Source organism: Tinamus guttatus, unplaced genomic scaffold (genome assembly GCF_059628265.1).
Source record: "Tinamus guttatus ecotype Peru unplaced genomic scaffold, ASM5962826v1 Tinamus_guttatus_pri_ptg000394l, whole genome shotgun sequence".
NCBI classification, from domain to species: domain Eukaryota; kingdom Metazoa; phylum Chordata; class Aves; order Tinamiformes; family Tinamidae; genus Tinamus; species Tinamus guttatus.
The window spans coordinates 1,121,821-1,139,062 of NW_028288928.1; the positions used below are offsets into that span (position 1 = coordinate 1,121,821).

Sequence of the window (17,242 nt, forward strand, 5' to 3'; positions counted from 1 at the left end):
AGGCATTTACTTTAGAATGTCTAGTTTTCCAGATACCTAATATTAGACATGCAACTAAGCAAGCTGGGTCAACTTCTGTGATGTAATCAAAATCTAAATATGTAATCTAAACCAGCTTTCATTTGGTGGTGTTATATAGGTTTATGATTTGACCATTAGATACGTGAGATTTGTGGGTAGAAAGGGAGGTGAGAACGGGAAAGCAAGTTTAAATGCTTTCTTCTCTGTTTTAAAGAATAGTAAAGAATTGCTTTTCTTTTTTTAATTCCCAATGATCTCTCTTTTTAATTCACCTCTAGACTTACAAAGCCTGCTTTTATTTTTTAATTATTTTCTTGAAACACAATAAGTAACTTTGAAGATTCTCACAATGAAAGATGGCAACTCATCTAAATAAACTATATTTTAGTTAGTGTGGGGCTTCAAAAACTCTCTTGCTTATCTGGCAGCGTATAGGCAAATGCTGCCTATTTGCAAAATATGAGATAATTCAAAGTAGTGTGCTGTGGATTAAGGCTTTAAACAGCTTCTCATTTACAAGGGAATAAGAGCGTTGATGGAGGCTGCAGATTTAGCTCATTAACTTATGTAAGCTCTGTGGCTAGCTGGTGTAACGGACAGTCTTAACTTATCTCTGTGATTACTACACTATGATTTAGACAATTTATCCCTCAGTATAAGAGTATTAGTTAACTAACATTTCTAGGAGTCCCTATGTTGAGAACTGTAAGAACATCACCAAAATGCAAGATGATCTACTAAGCCTGTACTCGCGTGAACCCTGCAGATTTGTTTTTTATAGATAGAAGAGCTGGTCTTATATGGTGGTTTTATGTTGCCTTAACATTGTGCTTGAACCACCAATTTGACTGAAACAATATGAAGCTTCTTGTGCCAGGAGATTGTATTTTCAAAAGTTATCAGTTAGATTTGATTTTTTTTTTGTCTTCATTGTGGCATTCTTGAGGCAGTTTTAGTTTTTATCTTGTGTATGTAAACAAATATTATATGTCTATGTGGTGAAAAACTACCAAAATAAGGTCACATTTTGAAAGCTTTCTAATTGAACTACCCACTGAGTAGGTAAGTTGTGTGTCACTGTCATTTCTGTGTATGTAAAGCTAAATACAGTACTTAGTGTGTCTTTGAAATATGTGAGGATACTTATTTTTAATAGAATATCTTTGTATCCTTAAATATACCAGCAAGTTATGCAATGATAAAATGTAAAATTGATTGTTAAGACACCAGAAAAAAACTTTGGCTACCATGGCTTGGAAGACTTCATGTAGCAGTCAATTAAATGTCCAGAGTGACAGAAATGACAGCTTTAACTATCCTGTCTGTAAAATGAACCTGACATGAAACCCCCTGCGGTAGCGCTGCACAGAATTGAGTTTGGTTTCTTTTACGGATAAAGGATCAGAAAGATGATTAAAAAAAAAAGACATGAATTTAATTGAATGAAGCACTTAGACAAACACCCAAATGTGATCATTATGTATACATATATATGTGTACATATTCACAAGAGCTCTTTATATACTCCAAAAGAGATATGGGTAAAAATAACTCAGCTTAAAAAAACCATCAGCAATGGCTCGTGTTGTGTGACGTACTAGCTTACTGCCTTGGATATCACAGTGGATTTTTGAGGAGCTGTTAGGTTAGCCACAACAAAAGCACTGTCAAGTAGTATAAATTGGTTTACTGGCTGTTCTGCAGTGCAGTATTTTATAATGCAGGTAGATAGATAACAAAGTCTACAGAAAAGGCACTCCAGGCAGTGCTCCTGGAGTTCCCATTAATTTTCTTGTTGCATCAGTCGTGGCACAGAAAGAAAGTAGTACTGTGTAGAGACCATTGTTTTATTAAATATATATTTTTTAAACAACTAACATAGAAGATTGGGCAAATATTTAAGAAACACAACAGCAGTAAGTCTTTATAAAAAAGTTTGTAGCTTTGAAATTGGTTGGACATAGCTTTGAAATAGCCCCTTACCTTCCTGCTTATTTTTGACTGTGTTTTTGTTTTGGAGGAATTACACTATTGCTTTAGTCTATCGCTCTGTTGCTCCACAGCTTTCATGTTGGAAACATATGAGGGGAAAAAAAAAAAAAAAGCAAAGAAACAAGTGGTTTAAAAAATGAACAAATATGTTAAAGATATTTTTAAATAGAGGCATGGCATTAGACATGCTGTTTACCCTCCAGATATTTTTAAAATTTAGTATAGGAGGTCACTGCTTTCAACATTTGTCTGTACCGCTATCTTTAGGGCTGCTTGCAGACAGATGAGACTGCCTCTGATGTATTATTTTGTTGCTGTTTCCATACAAGCATTGCCAAAACCTTAGTGATGTTATGATTTCATTGTATTTTATTAGAAAGAGTACTTCAATAATTCACAGAAATTTTGAAATCTTAGTCAATGTCGTCTCCCTTCCCTGGTAAAATGAGAAAAAAGATCTCATAAAAGTAGTGCAGTATATATCTCTGCCATTTCTTTTCCTAATACCTCTTACATTTTGGCAAGATTTAATGATCTATCTTAAAAAAAAATAAAATAATTTTATGTCACCCATGGGAAGCAATTTAGATCATCTCTGTTTCCTGTGCATTCTGTTACCTGTGGTAGCTTAGTAGGTGACAGGAGCTCAAATTAATGCCCACCATCCCTCCCTGGAACACAGGCAGTGCTGGGAATTTAATAACTGTATGTTTTCTTAGCCTGATGCGGCTGGAGGGCAACATGTTAGCCCAGAAAACTGCTCAGCCAAAGCTCTGCGTTGCCTTTAGTGGATGGTAAAGATCTCTCTTTACCATAAGAGACATCTGGGCACACTATTGTTGGGATGTTTATGGCATACAGGAGAGAAGGGAAGGACTTTGGATGAGCTTGTGGGGGATACTCTGCAGGAGGGAACAAGACAGTTGCACTGGAAGGGACTTCTGAAATGTAGGACACCTTATCTCATTAGTTTCATTCAATATTACTTGCTTGTTCTGTTACTTTCCTATGCTTTAATTTTGGATGCTGCACTTGATACATCATTACGGGGATCCAGTTTTCAGAGCAAGGGTGGTCATCTTCTGCAAGGTCTGTCTCCAGGTAGCTTCCAAAAAGAAGACGCTTTACCTGGTAATTGCTGTTAAACAATTTCTAGCAGCATTTGCCTTGTAAAATTCTGATACATAATCCTGATTCATAGAAACACACAAGGATGTACGGGTCTGAAAAATAAAAGCTCTATACAGTTCCCAAGAATATTCCTTTCTGATTTGAGGACGATTAGGGTCTTCTGTCTAATTATAGGCATTTTCCTGGGGGGAAAAAAAAGAATGGGAATGGATTCCAGCCACAGTTTCCATTCTGATATTACAAAATATACTCTGGTGTTTATGCATTGCGGTGTGTGTGTGTGTGTGTGTGTGTGTATAGTGTTGAGCTATTCTTTGTCCTTCCTCTCTTTGTGGCACTATATAACTTCATTCATGTGTTTATACACTGTGATTTATGTCATGACTGGGGTTTACCAATTCCTGCAGTTATCTTATTTTGCCCTGCTTATGTGGAGAAGCTCAACATTGTTCAGTTTTGGGAAAGACTGAAAATCTACTTAGTGATTTTTTTCCGATTTTTTTTATCTTTTGCCTTGAAGATAAAATATGTTTTTATCAATGCAGCGTGAAATTGAAATAAGAAATGTGCATTACATGTTTGGTGCATAAAATCATTCCTACCAGAACAATTCTGTATTAAGGGTTTCTTCTTTTAGAGGTGAAAAAACCCAGCTTATCATAACTGCACATACTCCCTGGAGCAGGTATCCAGGTAACCATCCTTTCAGGGGACAGGTGGGAGGCTGTAAGCTTTTTTTTTTTTCATTTGATGAGGAAAATAGTCCCTAGCTCCAGTTAAAATAAATCTGAAGATACAAATTTAACAAATCCCTCTCAGCCTTTTAACAAGAATGAATGCTTAAAATCTCAGGTTTATCATTAAGATTGCATAATATATGCACTCCTGTCAAATTATACTTTGTATTGAACATTTGGAACAAACGAGGCTAGTGAGAGGGTGAGACAGCACAGCTATTTCTGGGTTTTCGTTATAGAATTATGAAGATGAGTTTCTTGGAAGCATTTTTAAAACATGATTTTCAGTGACAGATTGCAAACTTACTTTCTTTCCTCTTATTTGTTATGCAGTTTAGTTTCCAAACCAATCCATCAATACACAGATAAAGCTGAAATAATGATTCAGAAGATGCCTTGTGTTATGCCAAGCTTATTGCAGAGACATATTACTCATTACCAACCCAGAGCACATAAACATGGCAATTCAACTAGAGATATGCAGCTGTTTTGGTCTTCAGAGCAGACTTTATGCTATCTAGTGCTAATAGTACTCTCTGCAAGATCTTTAGAGACATATTAATTGTGCAGTTATTTCATTCTGTTTTGGAGAGCAATTTTCAGTATTTCAGACTTATTTTTTTCAGTTTAAATTTTCAGTTTAAAAAATACAGTAGGAAGCACAATTTGGAAAAAAAAAAAGAAAGAAAGAGTAAATTAGCACTCAGGTGTAATTATTATTATTGTGGAGTTTTTTTTGGTTAAAGAGTGAAAAAACACGATTGTGTACCATTTCATTTCTGAGGATGATACTAAAAGGCATAGATGGATAAGCAAGACAATCTACAACATACCTTTTGAAACATTACACCAATACAATGTTAGATTAAATCCTCCGGCAATTTCTGAACTTTTGGAGTCATTGTTATTAATATTTTTGTTTTGATCCTTTAAACTGGTGTTCGACAGGCAACAGGGTATAGTGTACTGTATCTTAATATTGCACTGCTAGTGTAGAGCTTCCTTATTGAAGTTAATCATTCTGTTACACACATCTTTCTATTTGCAATCGCAGCATACTCCAGATTGCCTTCGTGTGCAAGCCAGGACATAAATGTGTGTTGATACTAGAAGCCCGTTAACCCTGCAGACCTTCATCCATAGTGTGTGTGTCTCTACATGAGTCAACAAGATTCTATGGATACTCAAAATATGTTGAAACCATATGAGCAAAATGTGTATTTTCCTCTGGCTAATAAAACTCAGTCACAAAATCCTCATAGACTTATAATATGTAGAATCCTACCAACTTGGCAAGTAAATTTTTTATTAAAACATACTCTGGCTGTGTCTGCACACTGCATTTAAACAAAATAGGAGCATTTTCCTCATGTCAGGTATCAGATTGACAGCTGGAGACTGAAATATTTTATTCAGCAGGTTGAAGCGAATTTTTGACTTGATCAGTGCCCTTCCTAGGGAAGAACGTTAGTTCAAAATTTGTCCCTCATGCAACTTTTATGAGAAAGGATGAGAGGAAGAGTAGGAGGGAGGAACTTTATATTGCCTTCTAAAGTATAATGCCCAAATTAACCATTAATATCAATTCACATGTTAATTTCTTTTGGGAGGAATCAGTGATTCCTTTAAAGGGAAGTAGTCTGAAGACTACTTCTTTTTTAATGAGAATTTTCTAAATTTCTCAGATATTCATTATGAGGCTAGATATAGGTGTTACATATAATGTCTTTCAGGGAAGGGATCTTGATATGAAGATGTATATCAGCATTTGTGAGTTGATTTTTTTATTATTATTTTTTGGTAAGTTGATGCCTTCAATTTCAAATTCAGTTTAGAGACAGGACTTACTGTCTTAATAATGGTGGGAAAAGCTAACATTATGGCTAGGTTTTCCAGTAGGTGTTTCAGTGCCTATCCTCAGCATAGGAAGCACCTGACGTAATAGCTCTTGATCTTCTCACATACAGTGGCCTTTATCTTCTCGAACAGATCTTGTTTGATTCTGCCATGCGCTTCGTAGCAAGTAGCAGCTCAGCTGTTGCGCTGCTGAACACTGTTATGGTTGGTTGCGTCTAGCTTTAATTTGTTCTTCTGTCCCTTGTATCACAGAAACATTGGGATTGGAAGGGACTTCTGGAGATCATGTAGTCCAACCCCCCTGCACAAGCAAGGGTCACCTGTAGAGGACATTGCACAGGGTCACATCCAGGCAGGTTCTGCGTATCTCCAAGGAAGGAGACTCCACAACCTGCCACACGCTTGTGACCTGCTCGTTTAGGAAGTTCTCTGTCAGATTCAGGTGGAACTTCTTGTGTTTCAGTTTGTGGCTGATGCCACTTGTCCTATCACTAACCATCACTGAAAACAGCCTGGCTCTTTCCTCTTGACACCCTCTCTTAAGATATTTTTACATATTGATAAGATCCCCTCTCAGTCTTCTCCACTTGAAAAAGGCCCCCAGCTCTCTCAATCTCTCTTCATAGGAGAGATTTTCCAGTTCCTCAGCTGTTTTCATAGCCCTATGCTGGACTCTCCAGTAGCTCCATATCCGTCTGGCACCAGTTAGGCCAGAACTGGACACACTCCTCCAGAGGCTGCTCACCAGGGCTGAGGAGGAGAGGATCAGCCCCTCGGCCTGCTGGCAGCGCGCGTCCTAGCGCTCCCCGGGATGTCTTTGGCCTTCTTGGCCACAAGGGCCCCTTGCTGGCTCGTGGTCAGCCTGTCCAACAACACTCCCAGGTGCTTCTCTGCAGAGCTGCTCTTCAGCAGGTCAGGCCCTGGCCTGTACTGGTGCATGGGGTGATTTCTCCCTGGAAGCAGGACCTTGTACATGCTTTTGCTTTCACATGGAGATTGTATTCTTGTTATTTTTGTATTCTGATACCTTTTCATTGTTATTTCTCATTCTGTCCCTCTTTCTCTGCCCAAGTCTTTGGCCTCTGTCGTATTCACTGGGGATTCCCATCTAGCATCATATGAAAGGCTGTTGGAGTTCACAGCAGAAATGCTGGGAGGGGGCTTCAGTCACTCTCCCTTTGCAACCTGCTGATGTCTAAAATAGTGTTAAAAAGTAATAGAAATGCAAAAGAAGACTCTCTGGTGCCTTTAAATGTTGCCTGTGCCTAAATTTGTACTATTATTATCTGCTTAAACTTCTGCAAAACAGGAACAGTTAAGAATGTAGTATTAAATTTCAGAGTGTTTCCTGGAGAGTAATTGTGAATATTAGTTATGAAGTGTAGTTAATTTATCTGAATGGATGTCATCTACAGCAAAAAAGTTGCACAAAATTACCAGCACCAGAGTTTAGTTTTGCCTTTTGGCCCCACATTATGCACTTAAAATCCTGATATAAATAACTCATGCAATGAAATACAGAGAATAGCTTTCCATCCCAAAGGAGCCAACGAATCTTGATATTTATTGTCTACAGGTTTTTCTCCTGCTTTTTAGAGAAGACCATATTCAATCAGGGAATATAATTCTAATTATTTTTAATTTCATATATATATTTTAAACACATCTGTCTAATTAGGGCATTATTTTGTTTTTATGGTCCGTGTTTGTTTTCAACAGAGTTATGTTCTTGTCAAGCTGGCAATATAATAAGAGCGAATTTACACTGGTGTATAACCAGACTAATCTAGAGGAACATCTGACTTTTTGTTTACAGTTATATTAAAATATTTACAAATATGTACAATTACCGTGATCTTATATTTTCTGTATAAAATGCTATCCCAGAAGTGTTAGATGGCATTGAAATACACGGAAAACAGAAATGATTAACCAACATCAAAAAGAAGAAGGGCCGCAAGTTAATAGATAGTGGCTATACACTAATATTTCTGCAAGATTTTCGCTTTTATTCCATTGATAGAAAAGACATTGGAACTAATTTTTGCAGTCCTGGAACAGGAGGTGGAAGGGCAGCTCAGATGATAGCAGTGTAGCACTGTATAGACAATTAGTTGTCACTCTTCATGATAGTTGCTTAGGATTATTGCTTGTCATGGAAATAAACAGTGTAAGGGAAGCATCTGCCGGTTCATTACCAGCAGGATTCCATGAGATATGCAATGCTGTACATTTCTCTTGTAATACTGCTTTTTTCTTGTCAAAAGTGTGCAGTTCGTGCAGCCACAGAAGGCAGAATCCTTGTGCTGGAAGGTTTGGAGAAGGCCGAGCGCAACGTCTTGCCCGTGTTGAACAATTTGCTGGAGAACAGGGAAATGCAGCTGGAAGATGGTCGTTTTCTCATGTCTGCAGAACGTTACGACAAACTTTTGCAGGTATGGAAGGGACATTTACCTTTTCCCTTTCTGTTTTCCCATTTTGATAATGCTGTTTGGTTGGAGTCATCATGGGGAAAATGGGGGAAATCTCAGGAAAGTGCTGATGTTTTTTTCTAGAGTATGACATGGGATTGAATTAGCAAGGTAAAAGTTATGGAAGAAGCCAAACATTTCTTTAATGATCACAACTTTTTTTTTCACTTTGGTATCTCCTTTGTTCGCATCAAAAAGAGTAGGCTGGATTAAATTGTGTGAAAGCTACTAACTGTGACCTGAAGTTCCAAGTGTTCCCATGAAATTCAGATAATGCTTTAGCATTGTAGGACTCTCTGCAAAGCTTTTGAAATGCTAGGATACTAAAAAAGAGAAAAAAAAGATTGTGATAGGAGATGCTATATTCCTCAGTGCTGTCTTATCTTTAATTAATAAAAGTATAGGTAAATAGCAATCTTAAATTATAGGAAAGATGTGAAACTTATCTTTTGAGAAGAAATGGTATTTTAGTTTCTGCTATTGTTGCTACATTCATCATATTAATGTTTTCCAAGTTTCTGGTGCTGCTGCTTAAATGTGAGTTTAATACTTTTAAAACTTCTGGAGACCTTGAAAACTTTCAGCAGAGTTTTCTGTAGTGTTCTTTATCTTACTGTCATGTGCTGTAGTTGTCTGTCCAGTAGCTGTGTCTTATATACCAGTGTGACCCCTGCTCACCCAGATCTCGGTCTGTCTTACCCAGCAGTGGTTACGTGTGTGGTTCAAGCCAATGTGTCATAGAAAGTCAGAGGAAGAAAATTTGCCGTAAACCTTCTGCCACTAATCCTGATTTTATTAAATTATCTGCCGTTCCATTAAGTACTGTAGTGGATTTTTGCAAATATTTTCATTATTCCTTATTATCCTCCTTTGAGGTTACAATTCTCCCGATCCATGCCTTTTCCACAAAACATTTTTATAATATTTAATTAATAGGTATAATTGTTGGAAGCATTATTATTATATTTACAGAATAAGCTTTTAAAATGTAATAACATTTAAGGACAGGATTTGGTTGTGGTTATGTAGGGCATCTTCCTCTTTTTTCTTTTTAGCACTTTTGTAATGATAAAATATTTCAAAATGAGTGCCTCAAGCACACTGATAATAGTAGATGAATTAAATACATTTCTTGCTGTGATACTAAATCTAATATTGTTTTGATGTTTGGGGAATATTTTATTATATAAGCTAATGTTCATTTTCTCTTCTCCCGTGTGAATAATTACTCTAGAGCTTGGTCTGCAGGAAGTATTCTTGTAGTTTCAGGAAAGACTTGACTGTAATGTGACTAAAGGATGCCTGTTTTATATGCATTGAATCTTTGTGGCAAAGATTGAATAAACACCAAATTAAATGTATTTCTCATGAAGGAATCTAATTCTGTGTTGCTCTGCTTGTTTAAAGCATATTTTTTTTATTCAGACTAGAGTTGTCTTCACATTCATAAGTAGAAGAAATGAAGAAATGGTTACATCTCTTATGTTTTAAAATAAAAATTGTAGTCTCTTTATTATTTGTGTTTTGCAAAAATGAGCGTGTAACATTTTTTTCTGAAATTTGAACAGCTATGGGGTCTTTGGGCATACGACGGCTGAAAGCTACACCTAACTATTTTGTCTACCTTCATCTGAAAACTTTGCCTGTATGATCTTCAAATTTGAGTAGCTCAGCACTTTCTTGCTTTGCACATTTTGCTTCAAGAGTCAGTTCATGTATGCAATTCAGCCATCAACGGTTTTAATGATTTTTTTCATTCTTGTTATTGTATTTTGCCTATTTAGGATCATACAAAAACAGAGCTGGATGCATGGAAGATTGTTCGGGTTAGTGAAGATTTTCGAGTAATAGCTTTGGGTCTGCCAGTACCTAAATATTCTGGTAACCCTTTGGATCCTCCCCTTCGCTCTAGATTTCAAGCTAGAGATGTTTATCATCTGCCCTTTAAGGTAAGTATCCTTGCAGAAAAGTTGGATCTTATGTACTGAGTAGAACTAACAAATATTTTGACGTTACATTCTACATGCTTCAACTCTGAAAAGAATCTTTAGGTAATACCTTGATCTTAAAGGGCATTGTTCATATGGCTACCTAATAAATTCCTGAAAAGCAGGATTAGAGTTGGCAGGGAATGCTACAGCAGAAAAAAATAGCTTCTATAAAATAATATAAGCCTAAATTTGATAATGTGGTACTTCTGTAAAATTAATTCTGTGTAAAGGAGTGGTGGGTGGATTCTTCATGTCTAAATTAAAGGAAAAATAGAAAATGCATCATGAGCCATGACCCACAGTATGACCTCCAAAAATTAATTTACTGTGTGATGTTATGTTCTATTTTCAGGACCATCTTCAGCTATTATATTCAATTGGATCAAACATTTCTACAGAGAGGTAATCTTTCATAATAAAAAAAAATAGAAATGAATGAAGGAATATGATGTCCTTTCAGGATTCCTTGCTATTTTTGTTACTTCTATCACTGCATAGATACCAGAGCTGAAGAAGTTTTTTAATATGTGTGGGTGTTTGCTCGAATGGCTTTTCATATGCAGCCTTCATATAATGAATCCTTAATGCTTTAGAACTTCAATCACACATACGTCAGTTATTTGTGCTCAGAAATAGTTCCAGCATCATATGCTGGGTTTAGCTTTTTATGCTTTCGTAATTTAAATATACTTGGCAAGTATAAATCTCTGTAATTACTTTTTTTTTTTTTTCTATGCAGAGTTTCTCAGCTCCTGTCTTTTGCTACAACTCTCTGCTCTCAAGAATCTTCTACGCTGGGACTTCCAGATTTTCCTCTAGACAGCCTATCGGCTGCGGTTCAGATTTTGGTATGTGCATACACTTGTGCTGTGAAACTGTATGAACTTAGAATTCCTCAGAATTAGAGCTAGACTGGTTATGTCTTCAGAAGAAGATTAACATGAACATTAAAAAAAATTACGCATAAAAATAGGGGTGGTTTGGCTTGAGTTTCTCATTATACATGATATAATATTGAAGGACAAAGCATGATATGACACAAGATTTGTTGTGTCATGTATTGTGTGTGAGCATTCAACGGAATGATTGTGTTGTATATCTCACCTTACTCCAGGCATCTGCAGTTTGTCTGATGATGCTGTTACCATCGTCTAGGCCACGTATTTAGGAAAATGAGAATTAGAAATAAGTGTGTGATAGGAATGCGACTTTTCCATTTTAATATTACACATGCAAACTGGATTAATCACATACTCTAGACACCTATTACTCTCCACTGACACCTAGGAGGACCAAAAATAACTGGTTCGAATGTGGATATACCTGAGTTAGAGGCACTTAAGTTGTGTGAAATGAATCACACAGCAGGACTTTCAATTGATTAAACATTGACATAGGGAGCAATCTGAAGATGCAGCTTGTGCATACTTGAAAATACAATTCTTGCTGGCAGCTGCTGTCCATAGGGAAATACAACAACTGTCTGCTAGGTTCACGATGGCAGGCCAGGTCCATTGCCATGGCACTCTTTCTGCTTTCGCTGTCAGCCTTTTATCCCTCGTTCTTCGCAATTACTTTGTAAAAACTCAAAGTAGAGAAAGAAGTTCCCTCCTGAAAGAAGTCAGTAAGATGATGAGATTTGTATAAAGGGAGATGTATAAAAGATGACGTATCCTTTTACAAGTGGGAAGAGGTTGTCAACCCAGGAGGGTAAGATATTAGAACAGCTTCTTTTGAACCCCCTCTCCAAGGTGTAGTTGTCTGCAAAAGGGCTTCTAGGATAGTTTTTATCTCCTCTGCAAGCATTTTCCTTGCAGTACTGCTCATTTGAAGATTGCTTCTACATATTTACTGGGTTGCACACATTGAAACACATTTATTACTTGTTTTACTGTTTTGCTTTGTCCCCAAGTTGTGTTCTAGAAAGACATTGTGCCCGATGCGCTACAGACAGAATTTTTGTTTGACCTAGTTTTGTTGTGTCAGATACTATGAAGTGCTTAAAATTCAAGTACAGAGAAAAGAAACAGTATTTGAAGGGCTTTAGGAAAGAAATACATGTTGGATTTTAAAATAAATTGCAACTTTTTATTCTTTGAGGCCTGGAGTGAGAAATTATTTTTAAATGAATGCCAGATGGCTTTTAGAGTAATGGAAATAAAATGAGCCCTAAGCTATTATCTAAACTATGGAATGAAGTATTTTATTTTATATTAGACAATGTAAAGTGTTATCTTTCTATGACAGTGGCTTTTATATATAGACCAGAACCGTTTCTTTTAGAATTAGTTTTAATCACTCAGTTTTCTAAACTGATCTTTCTCATTCATTCTAGTTTAAGCATTTTTTCTTCATGAGCTGGGTCATTGCCATCCTTTAATCGAACTAGGATGATTTTAACCATTTAACAGTATGGAAATAATATATTGCAATGACTTTTTCCTTGTCTTCCATTCCAGATTTACACTGTCCCAGAATGCTTCATTTATATGCTTTTTTTTAGATTAAAAACACCTTCCTCCTAAAAGAGAGATTTTTTTTTTCCTATGGAGCTGTTCTAAAAAGAGGCTAATTTCAGATTATAATTATAATTATTATTTGAAATAATATAGACAAATGATATGTTTTGTCTTTATGTATAGACAGAGGTTTTTTAAAATGCAATAAAGGGTTCTCTGATCCCTTAAGCAGTACATTCACTAGAATGCCCTTAAATGGGTTATTTTTACTGATGGTTCTTTAAATGGAACATTATAAATAGTATTCCTGATTGCAAGTGCGAATTGAGTTATGCATTTCATAAAATATGTATCTCCTGATTTAATTTCAAAGCAACTCTTCTTTTTTCAGTTGGGTTTCTATGTATTTTTTTTATTGTAAATTTGTTGGTTTTATTTGGATTATATGATATCCTCTCTACTTGCTTTGGTGAATTCTTAAAATAGTACCAGCGCACTGACTAGTTGTTTTTCACTACTGTTATGCATAATTTAGTCATTAATAATTTTTTTTTCTAAAACAAGAGATTGAGCATGATTTCATGTTGTTTGACATTTTTCCCCTCCAAAGAACAGTTTAGGCATGTAATATTTCCGGCATATTAGTGGATGCATGGATGGTACATCCATTCTTTCTAATACCTTGGTAATCACAGAATGGTTGAGGTTGGAAGGGACCTCTAGAGATCATCTAGTCCAACCCCCCTGTTTAATCAGGGACACCTAGAGCATGTGGCACAGGGTGGCATCCAGGCGGGTTTGGAAGATCTCCAGAGAAGGAGACTCCACAACCTCTCTGGGCAGCCTGTTCCAGGGCTCTGTCACCGAGTGGAATCCATGTAAAGTGGAATCCATGTCTCATTCAAGCAGTAGCGCCAAGAGAACTACCACTTCAATTACCAGGCAGATACAAAGAGCTGTGCATAGGAAAGTGCAAGCCTACCTCGTAATGTTTCAGAGTAAAACAATTTTGATCAAACTGCTCAGAAATTTTTAGAAATTGACTGTGTGAGTTTTATTATCATATGGTCCATTTCTAGTAGTACTGTGAAATTCAGTTATCTGTGGTGGGATCCATCTCTTCTAAGCTTCGAGGTCTTCAGGTATCTGGGCAATTACCAAGGATTCTCTTTATGTGCAGGGGAGTGAGTCACTTCTAGGGTGCAGTTCACTTGACCTGCTATAGACATTTACATTATAAGGAATTGTGCCTCAGAATTGTCTTTTTTGAGGTTTGAACATTAACTGGATGCAGTGGTCATTTGTATATTGCCATTATATTCTTATATATGATTTTCAGATTACTAGCTGAAGAATGTGTCTTTTTTAAACTATTATTTATATTTTTATTTTGAATTAGGATGCCTTTCCTATGATGTCAGTCCAGCATATTATTGACCGGCTTTACCCCTATAATATTTTTCTTGGAAAGGAAGGCAGGACTGCAGTCAAAGATACATTAAAAGTAAGTATTGTGCATTATGATTCCAGCAAGCAGTGGCTTCTGAAAATAGTTCTCTTAACTAGTATTACTTCATTATTTCAGGTTAAAAAAAAATTTAAATAGTTACATTGTTGCTGATATTAAAACAGTATTTTACAAAAATCTGAGTAAGCTGAGAGATTTCATTATCATGAAAGGGCAGAGCTTTATGTTCTATAGAATGTTTAGACCTCAGCTCAAGAGGAGATTAAAGACCTTTATGATATAAATATTTGATTAACTTAAAGTAGCTACTTTAGTAGCTTTATGTAGTTAAGATAGGTGCTTAAAAATACCTTCTGTCCCTTGGGTTTTAAGAGGAGATATTAAAATAATAATAGAGATCCGATAACATGAAATACATTGTGTAGCACGGTCCATACGTCATAGTAGTCTCTCTCTAAATTGCTCTCTTTAGAGCTCTTTTAGAGCAATTTAGAAAAAACTTCAGCATTTTCTTGTTTTTCTGTTACCCCATTATCTGTTCAGCTGTTTTTTTTTCCATGTTTATTAGTAGCTTATCAACTTTGCAATTATGTTATTCTGTTTATCCTTTAAAACTTGAGCACAATGTTAGCTTTCTTTCATCTTTTAATGTATTGTAGAAGTTGCTAAAAATTAGCATTGTAACCCTGAGCACCTTGCCCAGATTTTCCAGCACTGTAAGTCAGAAGTTATTTGTACCTGCTGGGTATAGAGGTGGAACTTTGGTCTTCCTGAAGTCAACCCTACGTGCCCAGGAAATATTTGTAGCCTGTCCCTGTGCCCATCTCCCATACCCTGCTTTTTTGCCTTGAAAGCAAAAAAAGTGGGATTTTGGTTCATGGCATTTTGGTTTTCACATCAGTTACATATAGTGCATGTCTTCACATTCAACCTCATTAGTTTCCTCTATTTTGCATTTCTTATATTGAATTTTACATTTCTTATATTGAATTTTACATATTGTGAATGCATTTGATTCCTGTGTAAGGTTTCTTTGTAGGTTGATATGACTGGTAAAACGTTCTTTTTCAACAATTATTGAGTTTGTGACTTCCTCCCTGTTATTTATATTTTTCTCTTTTGCCTTTTTTGATATTCTTTCTTCTTCCTCCTCTTACATAAACTTGTTCCCTTTATGTCACCAAATACATGTATTTTTGTTTGGAGTTTCCTTCTATTGGAGTTTCCTTTCCTGTCCAGAGGGACCTGGACAGACTGGACAACTGGGCGGTGAAAAACCTCATGAAGTTCAACAAGGCCAAGTGCAAGGTTCTGCACCTGGGGAGGAATAACCCCAGACACCAGTACAGGCTGGGGACTGACCTGCTGGAGAGCAGCTCTGCAGAGAGGGACCTGGGCGTCATGGTGGATGATAAGTTGACCATGAGGCAGCAGTGTGCCCTCGTGGCCAAGAAGGCCAATGGGATCCTGGGGTGCATCAAGAAGAGCGTCTCCAGCAGGTCGAGGGAGGTGATCCTGCCCCTCTACTCAGCCCTGGTGAGGCCGCACCTGGAGTATTGTGTCCAGTTCTGGGCCCCACAGTACAAGAGGGATGTGGAGCTGCTGGAGAGAGTCCAGCGCAGGGCCACAAGGATGATCAGGGGCCTGGAACATCTGCCCTATGAGGAGAGGCTGAGGGAGCTGGGCCTGTTCAGCCTGGAGAAGAGAAGGCTGAGAGGGGATCTAATCAGTGTCTATAAGTACCTCAAGGGAGGGAGTGCAGAGGATGGTGCTGGCCTCTTTTCAGTGGTGGCCACTGACAGAACTAGAGGTAATGGCCAGAAACTGAAGCACCAAAAGTTCCACAGGAACTTAAGGAAAAATTTATTGACGGTGAGGGTGACAGAGCACTGGAACAGGCTGCCCAGAGAGGTTGTGGGGTCTCCTTCTCTGGAGATCTTCCAAACCCGCTTGGACGCAGTCCTGTGCCATGTGCTCTAGGTGACCCTGCGTGTGCAGGGGGGTTGGACTAGATGACCTCTAGAGGTTCCTTCCAACCCTAAGCATTCTATGATTCTATGATTCTATTTGCAATATTACTTCACAAATGTGAAGTAATAAGTCTTAAAAAAGGTAACAGTGCTAAGAAACTGTTTCTAATACTCTTTTACCATTAGTACTCTTAGAACTGCATTAAAGGTGGGAAAAAAAAAATTCTTCCATTCCCCAAGGAATGTTGGGGAGGGGTGGCTGGCAGAAGCATGGTGAGTTCTTAGGTTTAGTCCCTGTGTACTTTCCTGCATCCTCTTCAAGCTATACAAAACTGTCTCCTAGAGCGTGGGCTAACAGTTCAGAAAACTGGAATCATCATTCTTATTCAGACAGTTTTGTTCACTTCTGACATCTTTCTATACCAAATTGTGATATAAGAAAGGATTTCTCTCTCTCTCTCTTTTTTTCCCCTAATGTTTTATATAATCCTTGGGGTTTTGCATTAGTCAATGCTTTTAGTGCCAGTACATACCATCACAGTGGAATCTGTTCTTCAGGCTTCTTCTGTTTATCTAGTCTTGTACTTGCAGTTCATGTTTTGCTTCAGTCCTCTTGTTCCTTGCAAAATTCCCTTTCCTTCACTTGCAGAGAATATTAAACAAGTTTGGTTGTCTTTGGATGCCTGCAGAAATCTTTTTGACTAGATTAGCTGTCTTGTGGCCTCAAGCAACTATCTACAAATATGTCTCATTTAAGCTCTCTGTTCCCTTGGCCTCCTTGGATCGCCAGAGGATTCTTTGCAGCTTCCATGATGAGATATTGCTGATCATTAGATACTTCTCACTGCTCAGAATCCTCCCCCCCCCCACCTTTTTTTTTCTCATTTTTTACTGTTTGTCACGTGTTTCTAGATGGGCAGATTGTGACCTGGTGATTATGGACTGCCAAACCTCCTATCTTGTTTTGGTGGCTGGTCTTTTCTTTCCTCTTGAGTCTGAGGCAATGAGGCTGCTCTTATCTGGCTGTCCAAGTATCTCCCAAACTTCCTGATACTTAACGTAGTCACTACTTGTTCTTCCAAGCCACAAATATTTTTTTCCTTTGCCACTATCAATGTGGATTTTGTGTAGAAGAAGTAATTTCT

The 17,242-nt window shown here is 37.3% G+C and overlaps 1 protein-coding gene across 1 annotated transcript in view; it reads left to right on the top strand.

Moving 5' to 3' along the window:
- VWA8 (von Willebrand factor A domain containing 8) overlaps positions 1-17,242 on the top strand; it is a 158,804-nt gene that overhangs the window by 21,408 nt on the left and 120,154 nt on the right. The window contains exons 5-9 of the mRNA XM_088530943.1: positions 8,006-8,173; positions 9,994-10,158; positions 10,553-10,602; positions 10,940-11,048; positions 14,059-14,163. Of these exons, the coding sequence (XP_088387069.1) occupies positions 8,006-8,173; positions 9,994-10,158; positions 10,553-10,602; positions 10,940-11,048; positions 14,059-14,163 (597 nt within the window). The remainder of the gene's footprint in view (positions 1-8,005; positions 8,174-9,993; positions 10,159-10,552; positions 10,603-10,939; positions 11,049-14,058; positions 14,164-17,242) is intronic.